The sequence below is a fragment of the Phaseolus vulgaris genome, chromosome 2 (genome assembly GCF_000499845.2).
Source record: "Phaseolus vulgaris cultivar G19833 chromosome 2, P. vulgaris v2.0, whole genome shotgun sequence".
Classification (NCBI taxonomy): domain Eukaryota; kingdom Viridiplantae; phylum Streptophyta; class Magnoliopsida; order Fabales; family Fabaceae; genus Phaseolus; species Phaseolus vulgaris.
The window spans coordinates 49,652,877-49,670,989 of record NC_023758.2 but is presented as its reverse complement, the minus strand read 5'-3'; the positions used below and the strand labels follow the sequence as shown (position 1 = coordinate 49,670,989).

At 33.4% G+C, this 18,113-nt stretch overlaps 4 protein-coding genes and 1 long non-coding RNA gene across 10 annotated transcripts; 1 reads left to right on the top strand and 4 right to left on the bottom strand.

The window, feature by feature from the left end:
• Nucleotides 1-1,671, top strand: LOC137813079 (probable anion transporter 5; the record flags this gene model as incomplete). The annotated part of the gene is given in 2 exon segments (XM_068615380.1): nt 1-196; nt 293-1,671. A coding segment is annotated over 1 exon segment (1,290 nt). The 3' UTR covers nt 1,592-1,671.
• A 729-nt stretch (nt 1,672-2,400) lies between these two features.
• LOC137813081 (uncharacterized) lies at nt 2,401-12,615 on the bottom strand. 3 transcript variants are annotated; one of them, XM_068615383.1, is made up of 6 exons: nt 12,100-12,613; nt 11,935-11,984; nt 11,758-11,845; nt 9,412-9,528; nt 8,871-8,930; nt 7,971-8,285 (listed from the first exon to the last, which is right to left on the bottom strand). In XM_068615383.1, exons 1-5 carry the CDS (start codon nt 12,544-12,546, stop codon nt 8,880-8,882), a joined length of 753 nt encoding a protein of 250 aa, XP_068471484.1. In that variant the 5' UTR covers nt 12,547-12,613; the 3' UTR covers nt 7,971-8,285; nt 8,871-8,879. The 3 variants fall into 3 exon arrangements, with proteins under 3 accessions (XP_068471485.1, XP_068471484.1, XP_068471483.1); XM_068615384.1 differs by lacking the exons at nt 7,971-8,285; nt 8,871-8,930 and adding an exon at nt 2,401-3,441 and having other exon boundaries at nt 9,409-9,528; nt 12,100-12,614; XM_068615382.1 differs by lacking the exon at nt 7,971-8,285 and having other exon boundaries at nt 8,710-8,930; nt 12,100-12,615.
• On the bottom strand, nt 4,725-7,452 carry LOC137813080 (uncharacterized). Its single transcript, XM_068615381.1, has 3 exons — nt 6,919-7,452; nt 5,102-5,474; nt 4,725-4,930 (listed from the first exon to the last, which is right to left on the bottom strand). Exons 1-3 carry the CDS (start codon nt 7,249-7,251, stop codon nt 4,755-4,757), a joined length of 882 nt encoding a protein of 293 aa, XP_068471482.1. The 5' UTR covers nt 7,252-7,452; the 3' UTR covers nt 4,725-4,754.
• On the bottom strand, nt 9,786-11,751 carry LOC137813083 (uncharacterized). Its single transcript, XR_011081328.1, has 2 exons — nt 10,482-11,751; nt 9,786-10,350 (listed from the first exon to the last, which is right to left on the bottom strand). It is a non-coding gene; the product is annotated as an uncharacterized lncRNA (long non-coding RNA).
• A 1,267-nt stretch (nt 12,616-13,882) lies between the features above and the next one.
• LOC137813078 (probable ADP-ribosylation factor GTPase-activating protein AGD15) lies at nt 13,883-17,974 on the bottom strand. Of its 4 annotated transcripts, none has more exons than XM_068615377.1 (9): nt 17,543-17,974; nt 17,407-17,465; nt 17,061-17,151; nt 16,027-16,081; nt 15,583-15,679; nt 15,324-15,486; nt 14,939-15,106; nt 14,570-14,631; nt 13,883-14,196 (listed from the first exon to the last, which is right to left on the bottom strand). In XM_068615377.1, the coding sequence occupies exons 1-8, from the start codon at nt 17,591-17,593 to the stop codon at nt 14,605-14,607; spliced, it is 711 nt and encodes a 236-aa protein (XP_068471478.1). In that variant the 5' UTR covers nt 17,594-17,974; the 3' UTR covers nt 13,883-14,196; nt 14,570-14,604. The 4 variants fall into 4 exon arrangements, with proteins under 4 accessions (XP_068471478.1, XP_068471480.1, XP_068471477.1 ...); XM_068615379.1 differs by having other exon boundaries at nt 14,939-15,116; nt 17,543-17,940; XM_068615376.1 differs by having other exon boundaries at nt 14,570-14,684; nt 17,543-17,940.
• Between the last annotated feature and the right edge of the window lie 139 nt (nt 17,975-18,113).

Below are 18,113 nucleotides of genomic sequence, written 5' to 3'. Positions count from 1 at the left end.
TAGATGGGAGCATGAGAGAGAAGATCGGGCGGAGCGGAGAAAAATGGTGAGTGCATAAGAAGACTAGTTGGCTTAATCAGCAGAAAATATCAGCGTGCAGACGATCCGTGCAGAGTCCATGACATATTGCTACAAGGGAGCCGCCAGCCATGTTAGGTGAAATTCAATTGACACTTCTCTAACCCCAATCCAATCGGTACTCCTTCTTCTTGTTCTTCTTCTCTCAGATTTCGACTCTTTTTTTTTTTATATCTCCAATCAATTGTGATGCCTAGAATCAGTTGACTTGCAGACGTTGACAATGAAGCTCCCTGTGCGTTACTTGATTGTTATTTTGACCTTCTTCTGCACCTCAGTTTGCTACATCGAACGAGTTGGGTTCTCCATCGGGTACACAGTTGCTGCTGATGGTGTCGGGGTGAATCAATCGACCAAAGGTACAATACTGTCCACCTTCTATTACGGATACGCCTGTTCTCAAGTGCCCGGAGGATGGGCAGCTCAGAGAATCGGTGGTAGGAGGGTCCTGCTTCTTTCATTTCTGTTGTGGTCACTGACTTGTGCACTAATTCCTCTCGATCCCAATCGCGTTATGCTTTTAGTCGTCGCTCGTTTGCTCGTTGGTGTAGCACAGGGCTTTATTTTCCCTTCCATTCACACAGTTCTAGCTCAGTGGGTTCCCCCTCACGAGAGATCTAGATCCGTCTCTCTCACCACTTCTGGAATGTACCTAGGTGCAGCTCTTGGAATGCTTCTTCTTCCTACTCTGGTCAAGTTCAGAGGCCCTCAATCTGTGTTCCTTGCGGAGGCGGCATTGGGTGCTTCATGGTCTTTACTTTGGTTCAAATACGCCACTGATCCCAAATCCACTGCTTCTGGTGTTGGGGAATCAGTATTACCTATCAATAAAAAAATGGACTCTCACAACAAAAAGGTACTTTCGGCCAAAATCCCCTGGGTCAAAATTTTAACCAGCTTGCCTGTGTGGGCAATCGTTGTGAACAACTTCACCTTTCACTATGCTTTATATGTGCTCATGAACTGGCTCCCAACCTACTTTGAATTGGGCCTTAAACTTAGCCTGCAAGACATGGGTTCCTCTAAAATGATGCCCTATCTCAACATGTTCCTGTTCTCCAACATTGGGGGTGTTGTTGCCGACTACTTGATCACCAGGAGAATATTATCTGTCACCAAAACCAGGAAATTCTTGAACACCGTAGGATTCTTGGTTGCTTCTCTTGCCTTGGTGGTGATTCCCAGTTTCAGAACTTCTGGTGGTGCTGTCTTCTGTTCTTCTGTGGCTCTTGGTTTCTTGGCACTTGGCAGAGCTGGGTTTGCGGTGAACCACATGGATGTTGCTCCCAGATACGCTGGAATAGTGATGGGTGTTTCTAATACTGCGGGTACGTTAGCTGGTATTGTGGGCGTTGACCTGACTGGGAAGCTTCTTGAAGCTGCTAAGGCTGCTAATTCTGATCTTTCAAGTCCAGAAAGCTGGAGAACAGTGTTTCTCATTCCTGGATTTTTATGCATTTTTAGTTCTTTTGTATTTCTACTTTTTTCAACTGGGGAGAGAATTTTTGATTGAAGTAGCCTTGTCATTTTCATGGCTTAAGAGGTGTTGTTATTCTGAGCATTTAATTTTTATTACATCTCCATGTTATATCATTCTTGGATAGGAGAGGTCATGTTGTCATAACTGGATATGATTTTTTCTGTTATTATTAGTTCTCCAGCTTGTACCATTTCTAGCTAGTAAAGGTTAAGAACAAGGCTTCAAATAGTTGTAGCAAATTGTAAATACTGTTATAATCCTACTTCACATTGTCAATACAAAAACAAAAGAAAAAAGAAAGGTTTGTGGCTCAACTGAAAGGAAATAAAGAACACTTCTATGCTAGGTAGGTTTATCCCAACTTGACAGGAATTTTATGTAGTGTTTTTAAACTTTGATATCATTCTAATGTTAATTAGGATGTTGAGAGAAATATCCAACAAGTTTAAGAAATGTTCCTCCTTTCCCCACTAAGTTTTCCATTGAGATCTCAAAGTGATTAATTGTTACTTTCAATGTTGCAGAAAGAACATCGGGCCATCGATCTTCTTTAAGCTGAAATTAATGTACATGACCCTTTTGCTTTAAACACCATAAAGGAAGGAAAGTCAAGTTGCAAGGTAATCTCATTTTGTAGCTTGTGTTATTATAATGATTTCTACATAACAAGCTTTTGTAAAATATAAGCATTTCTTCCGAATAATTTCTAATACAAATGTTGAGGACATCAATGTTTTATAAGATTTATTAACCATTGTACACACTATATGACTTATATTAGTATAAGAATTCAACAATTAATACTTAAAAAAATTATACTAGAGATTAGGAGTATTTCACAGGTGTTCAAGAAAATTCCAGCATGATGCGTGAGAGCAGTATGGTAATCGTATCTGTGCTTCCATGCTAGTAAATATTCTCATCATCAAGCTTTTTATTTTATTATACTTAGATCTCTTGTTTTATTATTCTGTGTGCACTGGGTTTAAGATAGCCAACTAGAACTTTAAACTGGTTGGACCTCAATATTAACTTCATTAATGAATTCATGGATTTGTTCTTTTTGCAGGAGTTCCAAAATTACACAGGTTATCGAGATTCTTTCCTTGAACATCTAGGTGCAATAATGTTTATAAAGTTTTCAATATTTTAAACTTTTGAGATTGCTTATTGTTCTTTGGCTGTCTTTCAGTAGCAGAGGTTGATGGCTTGTTTACTAGTACTTTTCAATAGTTTGTAGCATGTTTATTTGCAAATCATGGTCTGATCCAATGGAAATCAACTTTTTCCCCAACCACTACATAAACCGTGGTTTGAGACCCACGATCATGTTCAAGCACGACCCAAGTACCAAATCATGGGTAACTTGTTATTTGTGGATCAAAGTCAATTTATACCCAAACTAGGATTTGGGGTGTGCGAACAATAACCTGAACATGATCTTAGTTGTCTAGAATGTTTCTGTTATGGGGCTCTGCTGTGCAGAGATGTGCTGTTTTGCTTATTTATAGATTGGGTATATTGACACTTCCCCTCTGGAAGTTATGATACTGTTATCCTGTGTCTTTAGTGTCAATAAAGCAGCTTCACTAGATGCACTAGTCTCAGTTGATGCTAAAAGACTAAACGATCTACTGAGACTATCTGCCATTGATACTAAAAGATGAATGTCTTCTACTCCTGATGAAGTTAGATGGTTTAGAAACTTGACAAGATTTTATTGAACCAATCTTTATAACTAAGAGTAACATGGTGAGGAACTTTTGGAGAAGAAATAAATGATATTGAAGAGCTATCACCAGAAATATGTTCAGAGGTACCAGTAGTATTCGTGGACCTTTACCCTCTACAAATTGAGAAATAAAAGTTGTTGAAATGAAACACTTGGCCTCAAAGTAGATTGACCCTGATTGTTGAATTTTTTAGATTTAAGTCTAAAGTACTCTGGTACTCCTCATGAGAAAACTTGGCTCTTCTTTTTAAGATTTAGACCCATGGGTTGCGTTGTTTAGAAAATCATGCAAGTATCAACTCTCGGCTATGACCCCATTCCTGTGCAGTATGTGCATTGACTATGACCACCATGCCCTCCTTGCCTGCAATGGCCTCCTCCTCTTTCACATGGTGCTATCATTGTTGATGTTTCAATAACTTCAGCTGAATTTTCATGTTTTAACAAGTTCTGCACCCAATGAAGTCTAGTGATTAAGTTTATTATAATAGTCTGATCACCCCCTAAAATTTGATCACATACATTATCAAAATTTTAGTGTAGACTTCTCAAGCTTTTTGTTGATATCCTCTAACATTCAGCCACAAGAAATCTTTTTAGTTCTTCAACGGTAGCTTCAGCCTTTGCTATATATGAGATCATATCATGATTGATCCATTACTTTTAGGAAAGTTATAATCCATATTCTATTGGTCTACTCGTAATTCATATTCTATTCTATTGGTCTACTTGTAATTTATATTCTATTTATAATTTTTTATTTATTATCATCTGTCTCTGGTACTTTTCTTTTAGTTTTTCTTTCTCTGCTACCACTATTTCTAAAACCATTCGTGAGACAATCATTTTGAATGACGATAAGTCATGATTGATGAAATGTAATCTTGTAAGCAATGACACATGCACTCCACCTTGTTTTCGTACAGGGTGAAAAGAAGCTAACAAGGATCTATGTATAGAATTAAACAAAATGTTTCTAAACATATAACTCCAGTTTATTACGTTGTCGTTTATCAGATAAAACTACTGAAGTGTAATAAGAAAGGTCATAGGCATTATGCAAGGCTTTTATACTATTATCTTTTTCATCTGGTGATTGTGAGCCTTAACGTTGATATGATTTTTGTTAATGCTATCACTGTCTGTTACCCTCGTCTTTGTATGCTGGCTTTGAGTGTATATGCTGATTTGAGTACTGCACTAAGTGCAAAATCCAAAAGAAATAACTTACCAAGTTTATTACAAATGGAATTAAAAATAATTGCATAATTGATGGTCAAGCGACACAACTTGACAATGCAAGCGATTAAATATTCGAATGCAAATGGAAGACTTTTTAGTAGATTATTAGTGAGTTTTTGGATAGAATTGAAGAACTATTTTAAGTTGAATCTATACCAACAAATTGATCAATGTCCATCTAAGCTATGATAATTGAACAAATAATTCGTATTTAAAATATGATCAATCAATTGGAAAAGCGCTCAAAAGCCTTGTCTTGAAACAGTAATCTAAAGCAACAGCAACAGAAATAAAAATTAAGAGATTCTCACACACATAAAGTGTCCCCTCTTGGACAAGTGATAAGAAGCTTTGAAAGTTTGGCTCAAGGAGTAGTCCACCTCCTAGGGTTCCGAGACCTGCATCATGAGTTTGTTTTAGTAATACCACTATTAAACTTATTTATATTCAAAGCATTCAACTCAAGATCTCAAAAGAAAGAAAAAAAAAACATAATATTTTATCTAAAATGATGCAGTGACAAATTTTGAAGCTATTCAAAATGTAAGGATGGTAATATGATTGATTACCTTTAACAACGCCAAAAGCTGCTGCGACCCCTGTCTTAAGTTGAACATCATCCAAGTTTCTTCGTATAGTGTAACGAAAAGTCACTCCAAACAATGCACAACTAATGAAGTTGATTGTTAAAGGGAGAAGCAATTGAGTTGTATCGGTGACTTGAGTGAAGCATATGGGGAGACCTGAAATGGTACCCACGAGGGCAGAAATTGATGCTGCTTTAATTGACTCCCATCTCTCTTCATCTCGATCAATTTCTTCACTTTTCATCCCCATAGATGTACCGCCACCTTCAGAACCTCCCACATTTACCAATAAAGAGTGCTCTGCTTTCTCCACCATGGCTTTTGCCTCCGATATGTCTCTTTGACATTCTTCAATCTTAAACTCACTCAATTTTTATAAGCAACTCAAGTGAAAATCAAGGAATTAAAAGAAATCAAGTCAAAGACACGTTGTAAACTATGCCATAGTTTTTAATCACAAGTAAATAGTATTTTTCCTATAAAATAACTAATTGAGATAATTACCTATATCGGTTATCGAAGAATTATTAAATGAATTATACGAAGCAAAGGTATGCAAGGCAGGTTAAAATAAGATAAAAATGCATGAAAATGACATTTTGCAAGTGTCATTTGTTATATCTTCTCTTTTTATTCAAAGTAGTGGTTTGAGTTAGTGAATTCAAGTCTCCTTCTTAATTTAAGACGTGTAGTATTTATAAGAGGTCTTTCTTCTAAAACATATTCAAGAGGCAAGGGGTGTAAGGTACAAGAAAAACGAGTTTTGAAATTCAAGGATTTAATTATTTTTTGAGTTTCTGAAATTTCGATAACAGAAGATAATCTTCGTTAATCTCGCTAAACCTGTTAAAGAGGTCTAAAGAGGTGTCATATGACCAACATATTCACTGTCTAAAGGGCGGCTTACTCTTACCTAACACTTATATCTTAAACTTCTGTAACACTTATCTTACTTTGAGGTCCCCCCCTTCACCATGTAATTGATTTGGACAGTGACCAACCCCTAAGTCTCGGACGATACACCTTTCAATGCACTATGAATTATCTATGTAGTCGTTCTTCACAAAATTTATGTTGTTAGTTACCTTCTAAGAAGAAGGTCGATTTATTATTGTATAACAATAAAGATACTAAATGAACTTTAAGTGCTATATATTGTTTAAGTCTAATTTATTTTCATAATCAAATTACATAATCAATTTATAAAAGTGAGAATTGTCTTCACATATTTATAAATTAATTTTATCTCTAATTTATGTGAAATTTCCAATATATTTCTCCTAACTGGATTGACATGATAAACTTAGCCAAACTTAGCCAAACATGTTGAAATAAACTCTAATATCATATATTAAAAAGTGAGCTTCAGTATTAACATATCTCATAAATTTAAAAATTTCTAACTTATAAATTAATCCTTTAATGGACTTCAAATCTCAACCATATAAGAATATTTATTCGTAGAAGTAATGAATTTTTCTTATAATTAGTTCCAAGAGAGTCAGTAACATCTATTCTAGCTGAAAGACATTTAAGATTGTTTATTATTAATTTATCAGAAAAGTGCCGACATCATCGGTGCAGTTGGAGAAATATTCATTAGCAATATTTTGGCTTCAGTAAGTCCTATGAAACTACAGAGATCTAGGCAAACGCAATCCCTGTCTCAACCACAACAATTAGGGCATTCTTTTTATGATTGAATTGGTCATGTGCCTCCAGATCGGTAAAATACAGTGATTAATCTTATTTTCTAGCCTGAGTTTTTGATACCTAAGAAAGAAAAAAAAAATCATTACCTCGATAATTTCGCCTTCCAGCTGGCTGACGTAATCCTTCAACTGCTTGACAGCTAATTCTTGTTTTTGGATCAATTCAAGTTCTCTCTTAGCCATCTCAACCCTCTGCGACGCCTTCTCTAAACCATCTAGCAAAATCTTGTTCTCTTTTCTGCTCAATAGCTCTTGAACTTGCTCGTCTACCAACCCATTCAGTGCGTCCTTCACATCGTCTCTTCCCTTCTCATCTGAGCTCCTGCAGTAGCATTTGAACGATGGAACTGATTTAAAAGACTTGATGAACAAAGGAGAAGGAACTTGAATGGAGTTCATAATAATTGTGCAGGAATTCATAGCGTTCGTCCGTGAATTCCAATTCCTCTTATTATCTATGAATCTATATATCCCTGCCCATTCTGTGGTGCTAAACCGTGAAGAAGAATCTGGATAAATAAAACAGTTTAAATTGTAAACTGATCTTGTAAAATTATCCTTTATATTTTTTTTAATCACTTAAACTTGTTTTTTCATTTTATTCTTAAGATAATATCTATATATCTATCTATATATATAAGAGGGTTTCTTTTAGCACCCCGTAATTTTGTTTTGCACTCCCACAAATGTGAAAATCTTGATTTTATTCTTCTAGTTTATGAAAAAATGATATTCAAATTTTTGAATTATTGGATTCAGAAGTTATTTTAACTTTTAGATTGTACATTCAAAAATTTAATTTTCACTTTTTGAATTACACAATTTTGAAATTTTGTTCCATGATTATCTGAAATTTACTTTTTACTTCTAAATTGTATAATAAAAATCAATTATAAAAAAATGAACCTCTGAAAGTCATTTTTTCATAAAAAGATATTTTAAAATTTATAATCTAAAATGGATCAACTCAATTCAAGTCTAAAAAAGGCAAATTCTTCCTACACTCAATATTTAAACCTGCACCAACACAATTTTAAAATTTTAAAAATACTCTTTATTAATGAAAATTCGAAATTGAAAATAATATATTTTGGAAAAGTAGATCCGGACTTATGTACTGGAAATAAAAATCCAGAAAAAAAAAATCAAAAGCCTATTCCAGTTAAGAAAATCCACAATACAAAAAATAATTCATATCTATTTTACCATCCCATTTTTTTTGCATCCGATAGTTTTCATTGCACCTCATGGGATGATTGGAAGACTAAATCGCCCCCCTTATTGTCGTCAACCATTGTCATCGTCACCCCCTTATCATCACCACTCCATTTCCATCGTTGTCCCTTTGTCATCACTGTCACCATTGTCTATGTGTTGTGTGGCAACTTCTTCCTGCACCTCTATATTTTTCTTTCTATTTTTCTTTCTGCACCCCTATATTCTTCAAAAAATATCTACAAGTGTTTCCAGAATAGTGATTCCATAAGCAAAGGATATTTCAGAACATTTTTTTAGAACACATTTTTTTTTAATTTGATAAATCCATAATTCATAAAACATATTCTGGAAAAGACGTTCTGAGAATATTTCGGAAAGAACAATCCGGAAGTCATTTTTTAAAGGGGGTAAAACAGTCTTTTCTGAAAGTTAGGTAGTGCAGGAAGAAATTTGTAGAGGTGTAGGAAGAACGTCATGGGTAAACTTAAAAGGAAGAAATTATTTTAGATTGTTCAATTTGAAAGTCATTTTTATTTTTTTACTTTTGGATTAGGATTATACAATCTAAAATATTTGTTCTGCAACAATCTAAAATGACTTTCAAATTTTTTACTTTTTGTTTTTTCTCTTTCAAGACTGACCTTCTTCTTCCTTCCTCCCTTAGTTCTGAATGCTATCAGATATTATAACAATCACAAATATCACATTTGAGGCTGAAAATTTAAAATACAATGCAAATGACATTTTAATGCCCGGAACAGTAGGTTAAAATTTATTCCTTCTGACATCACTGTTATTGAATTAACTGGACTTTTACTTACAAGCCATATTCACGGTGTGTTAGCAGCAGCAAGTTTTTCCCGAAGTTCTGTAACCCGAGCCTGATTAAACAAAAATGCAAATGTAAAGAACAATGTTTACTCCAGTGTAGAATATTCACTTCAAATTTATAAACAGACCCAAATAAGATACAACGATTACAGAGAAGACAGTAGAAAGAAAAGATACAAACAGAAAAGACAGTATAAAGAAGAGAACGTACGGCACAAACCATTAATATTGTTCCCAAAATCAGTAGAAGATATGACAACCTTTTAATAATTATGTCATTAAAAATACGAATTTTTCGCCATATATGAAATTCTGAGAGGCTACCCAGAAGTGAATATTCTTTCATTTCCTTCTAGGATTACTTCTATTATTTAGATTAATGTTTGAAATAGCTCACAAAATCCACGGGAAATAGAATCATCGTTCTCAGTTATCAGTTGTGTTGCATCCTCCTTCCCGAAAACCACAGACATTTATTTATACAAAAAAAAAATACATACGTTATACGTATAGCAAGACATTGAACGCTACCTTGAATGATTTAGAATGACGAATCGAAGGTTCAATATCTAAAGATGTTAAATATGACTGTTCTGCCAAATCAAATTTGTTTAATGCCAAGAAGGCATCACCTTGGCACATACGAGCCTGCATAGATAAAATGACAATATTATACAAGTGAAAAATAGGTACAGCACATAACAAGTGAAAAATGAACATATACACACTGGTGATAGGCAAATTATATCGAGGCAAGATCAAGACTACAATATCTAGTTGTGACATTATCATGAGATTTCAGTAACAATCAAAAGGTAGTAGTTTTCACTAATGTGGGGAAGGGTACACATGAAAAGGTTTACCTACAATGGTCAAGAAACTCAGCTGATTTAAAACTCAAGATGGAACTAAACCTTTTGAGAGTTGCATTGCACCTTTTAACAAAAAACAAAATGCTAGTAACAAACTCTAAAGTACTCTTCTGAAAAAAAAATCTATTATTTACAAAAATTTATAAGAAATTGGTGAAGGCTACAATGGACCAGCTTTTTAGGTAGTGTATGGCAAACCAATTTTATTGAGCGTTGGATTCATCTAACTCACAGTTAAACCCTGCTTCTTCCACACTGTATTTACTCCTCTCAACCCTTTCTCTCTCCACCTTCAACTGGCTCCGCTCAATCCACACGTGACATCTCTCATCCTCGCTGCCATAAACTGCCTACTTGGTCCCATGACCACCACCATTGTCACCCATGAAACTCCATTATCTGTGACATCATCGCTGGGGAGCCCAACCACCATATTCAGTTCTTCCAAAACAACCATTGATAATTTTGTTTTAACCACCAATTTCTTTTATTTTTCTTCACAGGCTCAATTCTCACCCCAATCCAGCAATTCTTCAAAGAGAATCATAAATAATCCTTCTTCCAAGGAGGTGGAGGGAAGTTCTACACCAGAGTCGTCCTTTTGCATGGGTACAAATGTCAAAAACGTCAAAAATCAAACATTTGAAGGGGAAAAGTAGATGCAAAATCAAACAGGGGTGAAGAAATAGAAACATGCCCATGTATCGATTTTTCTCTCAAGACCTATACCTCATGCAAAGAAGTGTACCCGAAATCTGGGTTTAATTTGGAAGGTGAAAATTTTAGACTTTGTTGATTACTATGGTGCAAGGTTGGTGTTGGGTTTGGTTGTGGAGCAGTTGAAGGCAGAGAGTTAGTCCGAACAGCATGCATCTTGGGCTTGTAAGATGGCTTCTTTATGGCAGGCTGGATGTCAGTGTCGGAGAGGTTATAGAATCTCACCAATGTTGGCAGTGGTTGATGTGGTATCTTGATTGATCCCAGTTAAGATTAAGAGAACAGTTTCTGGTTCATGAAGTTGATTTCATTGGCCTTGGAGAAATTAGAGAGGAGAATGGAGATGAAGAGAAAAAGAAAAACAAAGAAGAAAATGTTGTCTCTGAGGTGATTTCCAGCAATGGTGAACACTGATAACAGGATTGCTGGAAAGGATGGGGGGAATCTAGTGTAGTATAGCCTGCAATAATAAAATTAATCCAATGGATCAAAATTACGGCTTCTCATTTAATGAATCTCACTCAGTTGTTATTTACAAGAAATTTTAATCGAAACTGTCTGGCAAAGACTCTTCCTCCACCGAATTTTTCATTAACTTCAGATGCTACTCTTCAACACTCAAAACATCCCAACATATTTATTTAGGATAAGTAAGGCAGTACAAAGTATTTCCTAAAGAAAAGCTAATGATCAAATGATGTGATTAGCAATGACAGCACATCGTCAATAATCTAGTCTAGACTTCATACAAACGGCTGTAAATTTAACTAGGACTGCATTTCGACAAACATCTATATAAATATTCATAACAGAAGAAATTAAACTAAAAATAAATTGTACTTCTCTCGAAAACTAAAATCTACTCATACACATAACTTTAGTAGAAACTATTTCATGTAACTTCTTCAAAGGTTAAAGAGCATGAATTGATTTAAGCTCAGGGGAGAAGCTAAATCCTTCCCGTAGGATTTACCCAGCATAAGGCCTTAGGTTCAAACCTGGTTGCCTTCATTGTACATAAAAAGAAAAGTTTGTTATTGAGACTAAAAAGCTCTAGGAAAACAGAAGACGATAGGAAAACATCTTCCAATCATTTCTGTTGGAGCTTTTTAAAACACTTACGTAAAGTTTTCAAAACTTTATAGATTTCAGATGAAACAAAAAGTAAGAAGGGAAACAACACATGGACATGAGTAATGAAGAACTAGTCTCTAAAGGGGTATCTTAAGAGGTAATCATAATTGGAAAGCAAGTTGTTTTTTTAATATAATAGAAGAATCCGAGTCACCTCAGAATAGCGGGGAGCTAATGCCAAAGCCTCTTCAGCATCTTGGAGGGCACCAGAGTAGTTGCCCAATTTCAGCCTTACAAATGACCTGAATGTCAAATGTCAAAATAGATAATGACGTAACAAAGGAAACAAGCACATTGATGAAACCTGATATAAAGAATGAGTTTAGCAAACCTGCATTTAAATGTGATATGCATGCCACCAAATGGTTTTAAATCTATAGCCTGTATCAATTGATTTGAAAAGATAGAAAGGAAGAATGAGTTGTCTCTCGCTTTAAATTCAAAATTCTCAAGTAAAATGGAGAATGAAGAATGGTTTGCTTTGGCCAGCGTGTACCTGTGAGAGCAGAAGCTCAGCCTGAGTGAAATTTCGGTTGGCAAACTCAATGTCCGCTCTCTTCCTCAAAGCAAGCGCGTCCAAACAAGTTTTGGGGTCATGGCCGGCTTGGGCAAACAGAGTGACTATGAGCTCCGCCGCCCGAGCAGCCGTCCCGCAATGGCCAAAGATGAGTCCATCAGGCAGGACCACCAGGTTGGGGCCCCCACCGCAACGCCCCAAGCACCCGCACGGCTTCACGGTTACGTTTGGAGGAGCGACGCCAGAGAGGGTTTCTAGGGTTTGAAATGAGCCCTGTCTGCGGCAGCTGCGGTTGCTGCACACCCGAATCTCCATTTCATCCGCCAGCTGTGCTTTGGCGCGCCAATCTAAACGACATCGTTTCACCGGTGCAGATGGCGCCACGTGACCACAACTAAGCAACAGACTGTATCTACTGCTGTTCATCTATTGTTCCAACTTCTAGCTTCCTGCTTCTTCCCTTACCACATCGGATATCAGGTATCAAATGAATTACATATAAATGGTTTGACTTATTTTTTTAATTGGGTTAAATAAATGAATTCCAAATTCGATAGACCCAATTTGACTTAATTATATAAAGAAAATATATAGTAATTATTTTATCATATAAATATTATTTCAAAAAAAACTTTATACTCACTTACAACGAGCTTAATTACACATTTTATCGTTTACTTCCTATCATTTTATAAATTTCACTTCTCTATTTTTCTTGGAATTTACCTTTAATTATACCCACGTTAAAAATCAAATCAATGTAAAAATTACACCGATTCTAAACCATTGATCATTTTAGATGAAATTTAAAGTTTGCTAATCGAGTAGTTAAATTTGAATTTTTATTGTTATTTTAATTATCTGTATTAACTTTTATAACTTTGACACTAATAAATTGATTGTAAAATATTTTTTATTTTTGTATATCATGAAAGCATATATGACATTAATTTGAAACACTTTAAACACATATTATGTCAATTTGAACTTTTTTTAAATGCAATCATATGTTAAGAAGTTACTTAATTACGTTAGAAACTACACTTAGTTGTACTTTTATTCAAACAATACGCTTCAAAATTAATTGTGCATGTTAATTATATTTATTTATCCATTATGGATATTAATATTGTATGATTATTGGATATTAGTAGACATGAATATACATGATTGGCGTTGTGTTTTTTTTTTAAAATATAAGTAGAATGTAATATTAAGAGTAACTAAAAAATTATATATATATCATAGAAAGGTAACTTTAACGAGGTGTAATTCTCTTTTTCGTCTTAGTGTTAATATTTAATTTACTGTAGTGTTTTTTTAAAAAAAAATTGGTTTTAACTTTTTTTTAAAAATATGTATTTTTTTACTTTCGATTAAATTACACACATATCTCTATGTTTGCTTGTTATTATCCTTAATCTTTTTCTATTTTCCTCTCTTTCAACCCTAATTATCTTTCTCCGATGGTCACTTATGCAACAATGACTTCTTTTATAATAAAAAATTTAACCCTCAAAGTCTTCCATGCGGCAGCCTTAACACTTAGGATTTGTAACACTTAGATTTCATCTATGCACTATTGTTCTACATTAATGCCCTAAAAATTTAATAGAAATAACTAAATTGTATATTTTTTTAAAAAAAATATATTATAATAAATAAAATATTGAAGTAAATATAAGGGGGGAAGGTAATAATACCGTTTTTATTAAAGAGGGGTAAAAACTGTTGACAGAGTGAGGTTATAGACGTCGCAGTGTATAACTAAAAGTGTTAAGGCTGCGAAAGCAACCAAAATTCACTGGAATGTTAACGATGTATATTTATTTTGAGATAAAAAAGAAAAAATATGGACAAACCTAAGTTAATTTATATTAAATTTACAACTTTTTTGTTCTATGAACCAATGACGAAAACTTTGTTACAGAAGAATATAAATATTATGTCCTCCCTCAGATGTCCATCTCAGATTAGTTAATGTTGTAAGAATAATGAACTACAATGTAAACCAAACCATTCTATGCTCCATTTCAACACCAAAATGTCCTTTCAAAACAGTGTACTCTAACAAACCTGCCAAAACAAAAAAATTAAAATAAAGATTCTTTAGGAAAATAGACAACATTAATAAACAAAACAATTATTTACTAAAAGACTAGAAAACACATAATTACGTAATGGTATTTTTTAAACAATTATATAAGGCAATGCACTGACAGGTAAAGGTCTTAAACATACCTTGTTATATTAGGCAATATTACTCGTATATAAAAGTACATTGGAATTAACTTGACTTAGTTCAGATAAATTTAAGAATTTCAAAAGGTATACAATAAGTATGGGAATGGAAGAAAATCAACCAAAACTATCTAGAGATTCACCAAAATATGAAAGTGCAAATCACATTGTTAAAAAAATAAAAAATGAGAAAAATGCCTACACTAACCTTATGCAGCAAAACGTTGATCCCACTTCACAGCTTCAAAAGTAAATATAATCTTGTGACACCTACACCAAGGATTAATTGAAAAGGCTATGAACTTAAAATCCTGATGCTTCTCCTGCAAACATACATGTGTATATATTGATTTAATATCTTCTAATTAATAATTTAAAAGTACTTAACATGAGAGTCGCCCTGTGAAATACAACTATGGATTAAGAATAAAAGAATGTGTTAAAATGAAGAAAAACAAATCCATATTTTCAAACATAAAATGCCATACATTTTCAACTTGCTTTGGATTTTCAATATTATTCATTGAAATCAATAAAAGACATATGAAAAGATGATAGACATGATGATTTATCATACAATCAAATGTTGCCCAGCTTGAAGGTGGCAGTGTTGAGAAATTTTGGTTATCGTCATAGATGCAAAGCAAGTTGAAAATGTCCCCAGTACCGATGCTCTTTGTGGACTTGTCAAAATCAACAGATGAGGATGGTCTTTTAAATGGAGGAGAATTCTTCTTTTGTGTCTCTATAAAAACCTGAATTGCATAAATACACTTAAAACGAACATATCCTCATGTTTCCAATATATAGTAAATCTTGGAAGGTAAGCAGAAAACACAACAAAAACTTAGAAAATGAAGATGAATTCAGTAATAACAGTTGTGACCTTCTTTTAAAAAAGATCTGGTAGAATAAAACAACAATTCACTAGAATATTGGTAAGGAATGAATAACATGGTTACCCCACGAGCTCTTGTTATTGGTGGTACAATTTTTGAGACGTGGTTTGCAAGAATGCTTTCTTCAAGAGAAAGTCTTCTGCTGTTCTTGAGAATACCCTTCCTAGCCCCTCCACTTGATGTTGATTGCATATCATCTTTTGAAACCCATATTTTCTCCACATATCTAAAACACCACGAGCAAGTTAAGTACATTCATTGGGAAAATAGTCTATCAAAATTATCTTTTACTTTCAAAAAATAATGTTCATCACAAGCTTACTTGATACGGATAAACTTCTCCATTGCCAATTTACTTCTATCAAAATTTGGTGGCATTTCTGCCTCCCAGTGCTTATTTGACTTTACATTACCCATAACTGTGTGTAACATGTGTATAGAGAGACCATCTCAGCAGTAATTATCAACAAACTAAATAACCTTAAAACAACAAATGATAATTACAATACCTACATGAATGTCTTAATTGCAATGATTAAAAAATTCACTATTCTAGGGAAGGTAACTAATCATTACAAAGAATTATATATAAAAAAAAAATCCGTATTTTTATTGAAAAGCTAAGAAAATAAATAAAGCTAATGCTCACATATTACCTTCCTTTTTTTTATGAGAATGAGTGTCACTCACATCTTTCTGTAATTCAGTTAACGATAATTTTCATTAAGGAAGCAAGAAAAAGAATTAAAATTACATAGTTTCTTACATTGCATGAAAGAAACTTGCTCTGGCAACCACGTATCTAAAGTTGTGGAGCGCACCTAGTTCCAAAATGACAAGACGCGATCATTATAAATTTATTGATAGAAATGTACGTAAATAATATATTAATATAGCAGATAATGCTTTATTGTAACCCTCCTCATAACAGAAATATCCGGATTTGCTTACAAAAATAATTTATATTGCTAATTTTTGCAACAATTTGTATGCAGTGATATATAATTATTAAGAATATTATAATTTCAACACATTATAAAAGGTCTTTTTTAAGTATTCAATTTTTAACTCATGCTTAAAAGTATATATATATATATGTATATATATATATGTATATATATATATATATATAAACACGCACGCAGATATCATCAGCACTTGAAATATATATTAATTATTTTGAAATGGAAAGAAACAGGATGGAAACAAGATCGCACCACATTATACATATATGATTTTAAGTATCATTCATAAAAAAAGGATTTTTTTTATGTAAAAAATATTAGTAAAAATGAATCAAATGTTTAATATGAATGTTCTAAAATAAATAAATGAGATAGAGTTGAAGATCCTTGTATCTTATATATAAGTGATTCAATAATAATATATTATTTTTGTTTCCGATATAAAAATATGAAAAATTTGGTTTAATATGTGAATATTTTTTATTAAGTAATTATGTATCTATGTAAGTAAAAAGTATGTGCATTATATTGTTGTTTATTATATTAGTTTATAAATTGATATCTAATTAGTTATTAAATTCTAACTATCAATATTTTTAATTTATTCAGTATAATAATTATTATTTATTTATTTTAAAAGTTTCTAGTTAGTTTTTCTTCTAGAATTGTGTATGTTATGGTAGAATTTAGGGTTATTTTGAAAATCAATTACATTATGTTTTACTATGTTTTTTATCTTTAAAGTATCACCTATTTTCACTCATTAATTTAATTTACTTTTCCCATTTCTACCAAAAAAATATAGCATAAAAGAACTGGATACAAAAATGTAAACCTTTGATATATGAACTCCAAGGCTTCGGTGAATTCCTGAACATTGCATGCAAATGAAAATCCCTAGGTTAACACTAGCCCATCGTGGTGCCCTGACAATATTTGAGAAATGGAAAGGTAAATTTAAAAACAACTCAAAATTTCAATACATGGTGCAATATAAAGTGAAGAATTGGATACTATTTAAGGGCTCATAAACTATCAAACTCTGTTTTTACACTTATTTTTATTCAAAACAACCAGAAATGGTAAGTTTTTAAACTCCGCTGTTTTGAATTGAACTGCAGGGGATCCATCTCCGACAACATGAGGTAAAAAGAGAAAAAGGTTAAACTTATTGATGATACCTGTTCCGGCAGTCTGCACATTCCCTGTTATCGGGCAGCTTAAGAAGTCCTTCCAAGATCTGCATGAGGGGAAATCATGAGAATGATAAATTAAAAAACAAGATTTAAGTATAAACAGAAGAAGCATTGATGAAACCTTGGCGTGCTTGGCATTGAGCTCCTTAGAGACGGAGGCTTTCCCGTTCATGTTGATGTCGGAATGGAAGAGAGGAATTGAGAAGGAGAAGCAGAGACTGAATAATGGTTTTATAGTCCAAAATACAAAAGCATTGCTGTGGCTGGCGTGACCTCCAACTCTGCCAACATCATCACTCCCTCTTTCTTTCTTTCTTTCTTTCTAACTTTTACATCTCAACTTTGCTGGCAATACAATACAATTTCCAATGTTTTCCTTTCTCTTTCTCCTTTTCAGTCAAATAATACTATAATATCACTTTTTTATAATTGCCGGCAGGCACAATCCGGCAAAGACCACTAAACCTTCATTTTATGCTCAACCCATCACTTTCTCTTCTAATTCCTTCTTAAAAATACAACTCTATAACACTCTAACACCTTCTTCAACACTCTTTCTCACCTTCTTAAGCATACTTCTATAGATATATAAATACACTTTTCATAGTGAGATTCAATTGTTTTATGAAAGTCAGTATCTTCATAATTTTATTCATTTTAAAAATATTTTAATTATAGGAGGAAGGAAAATA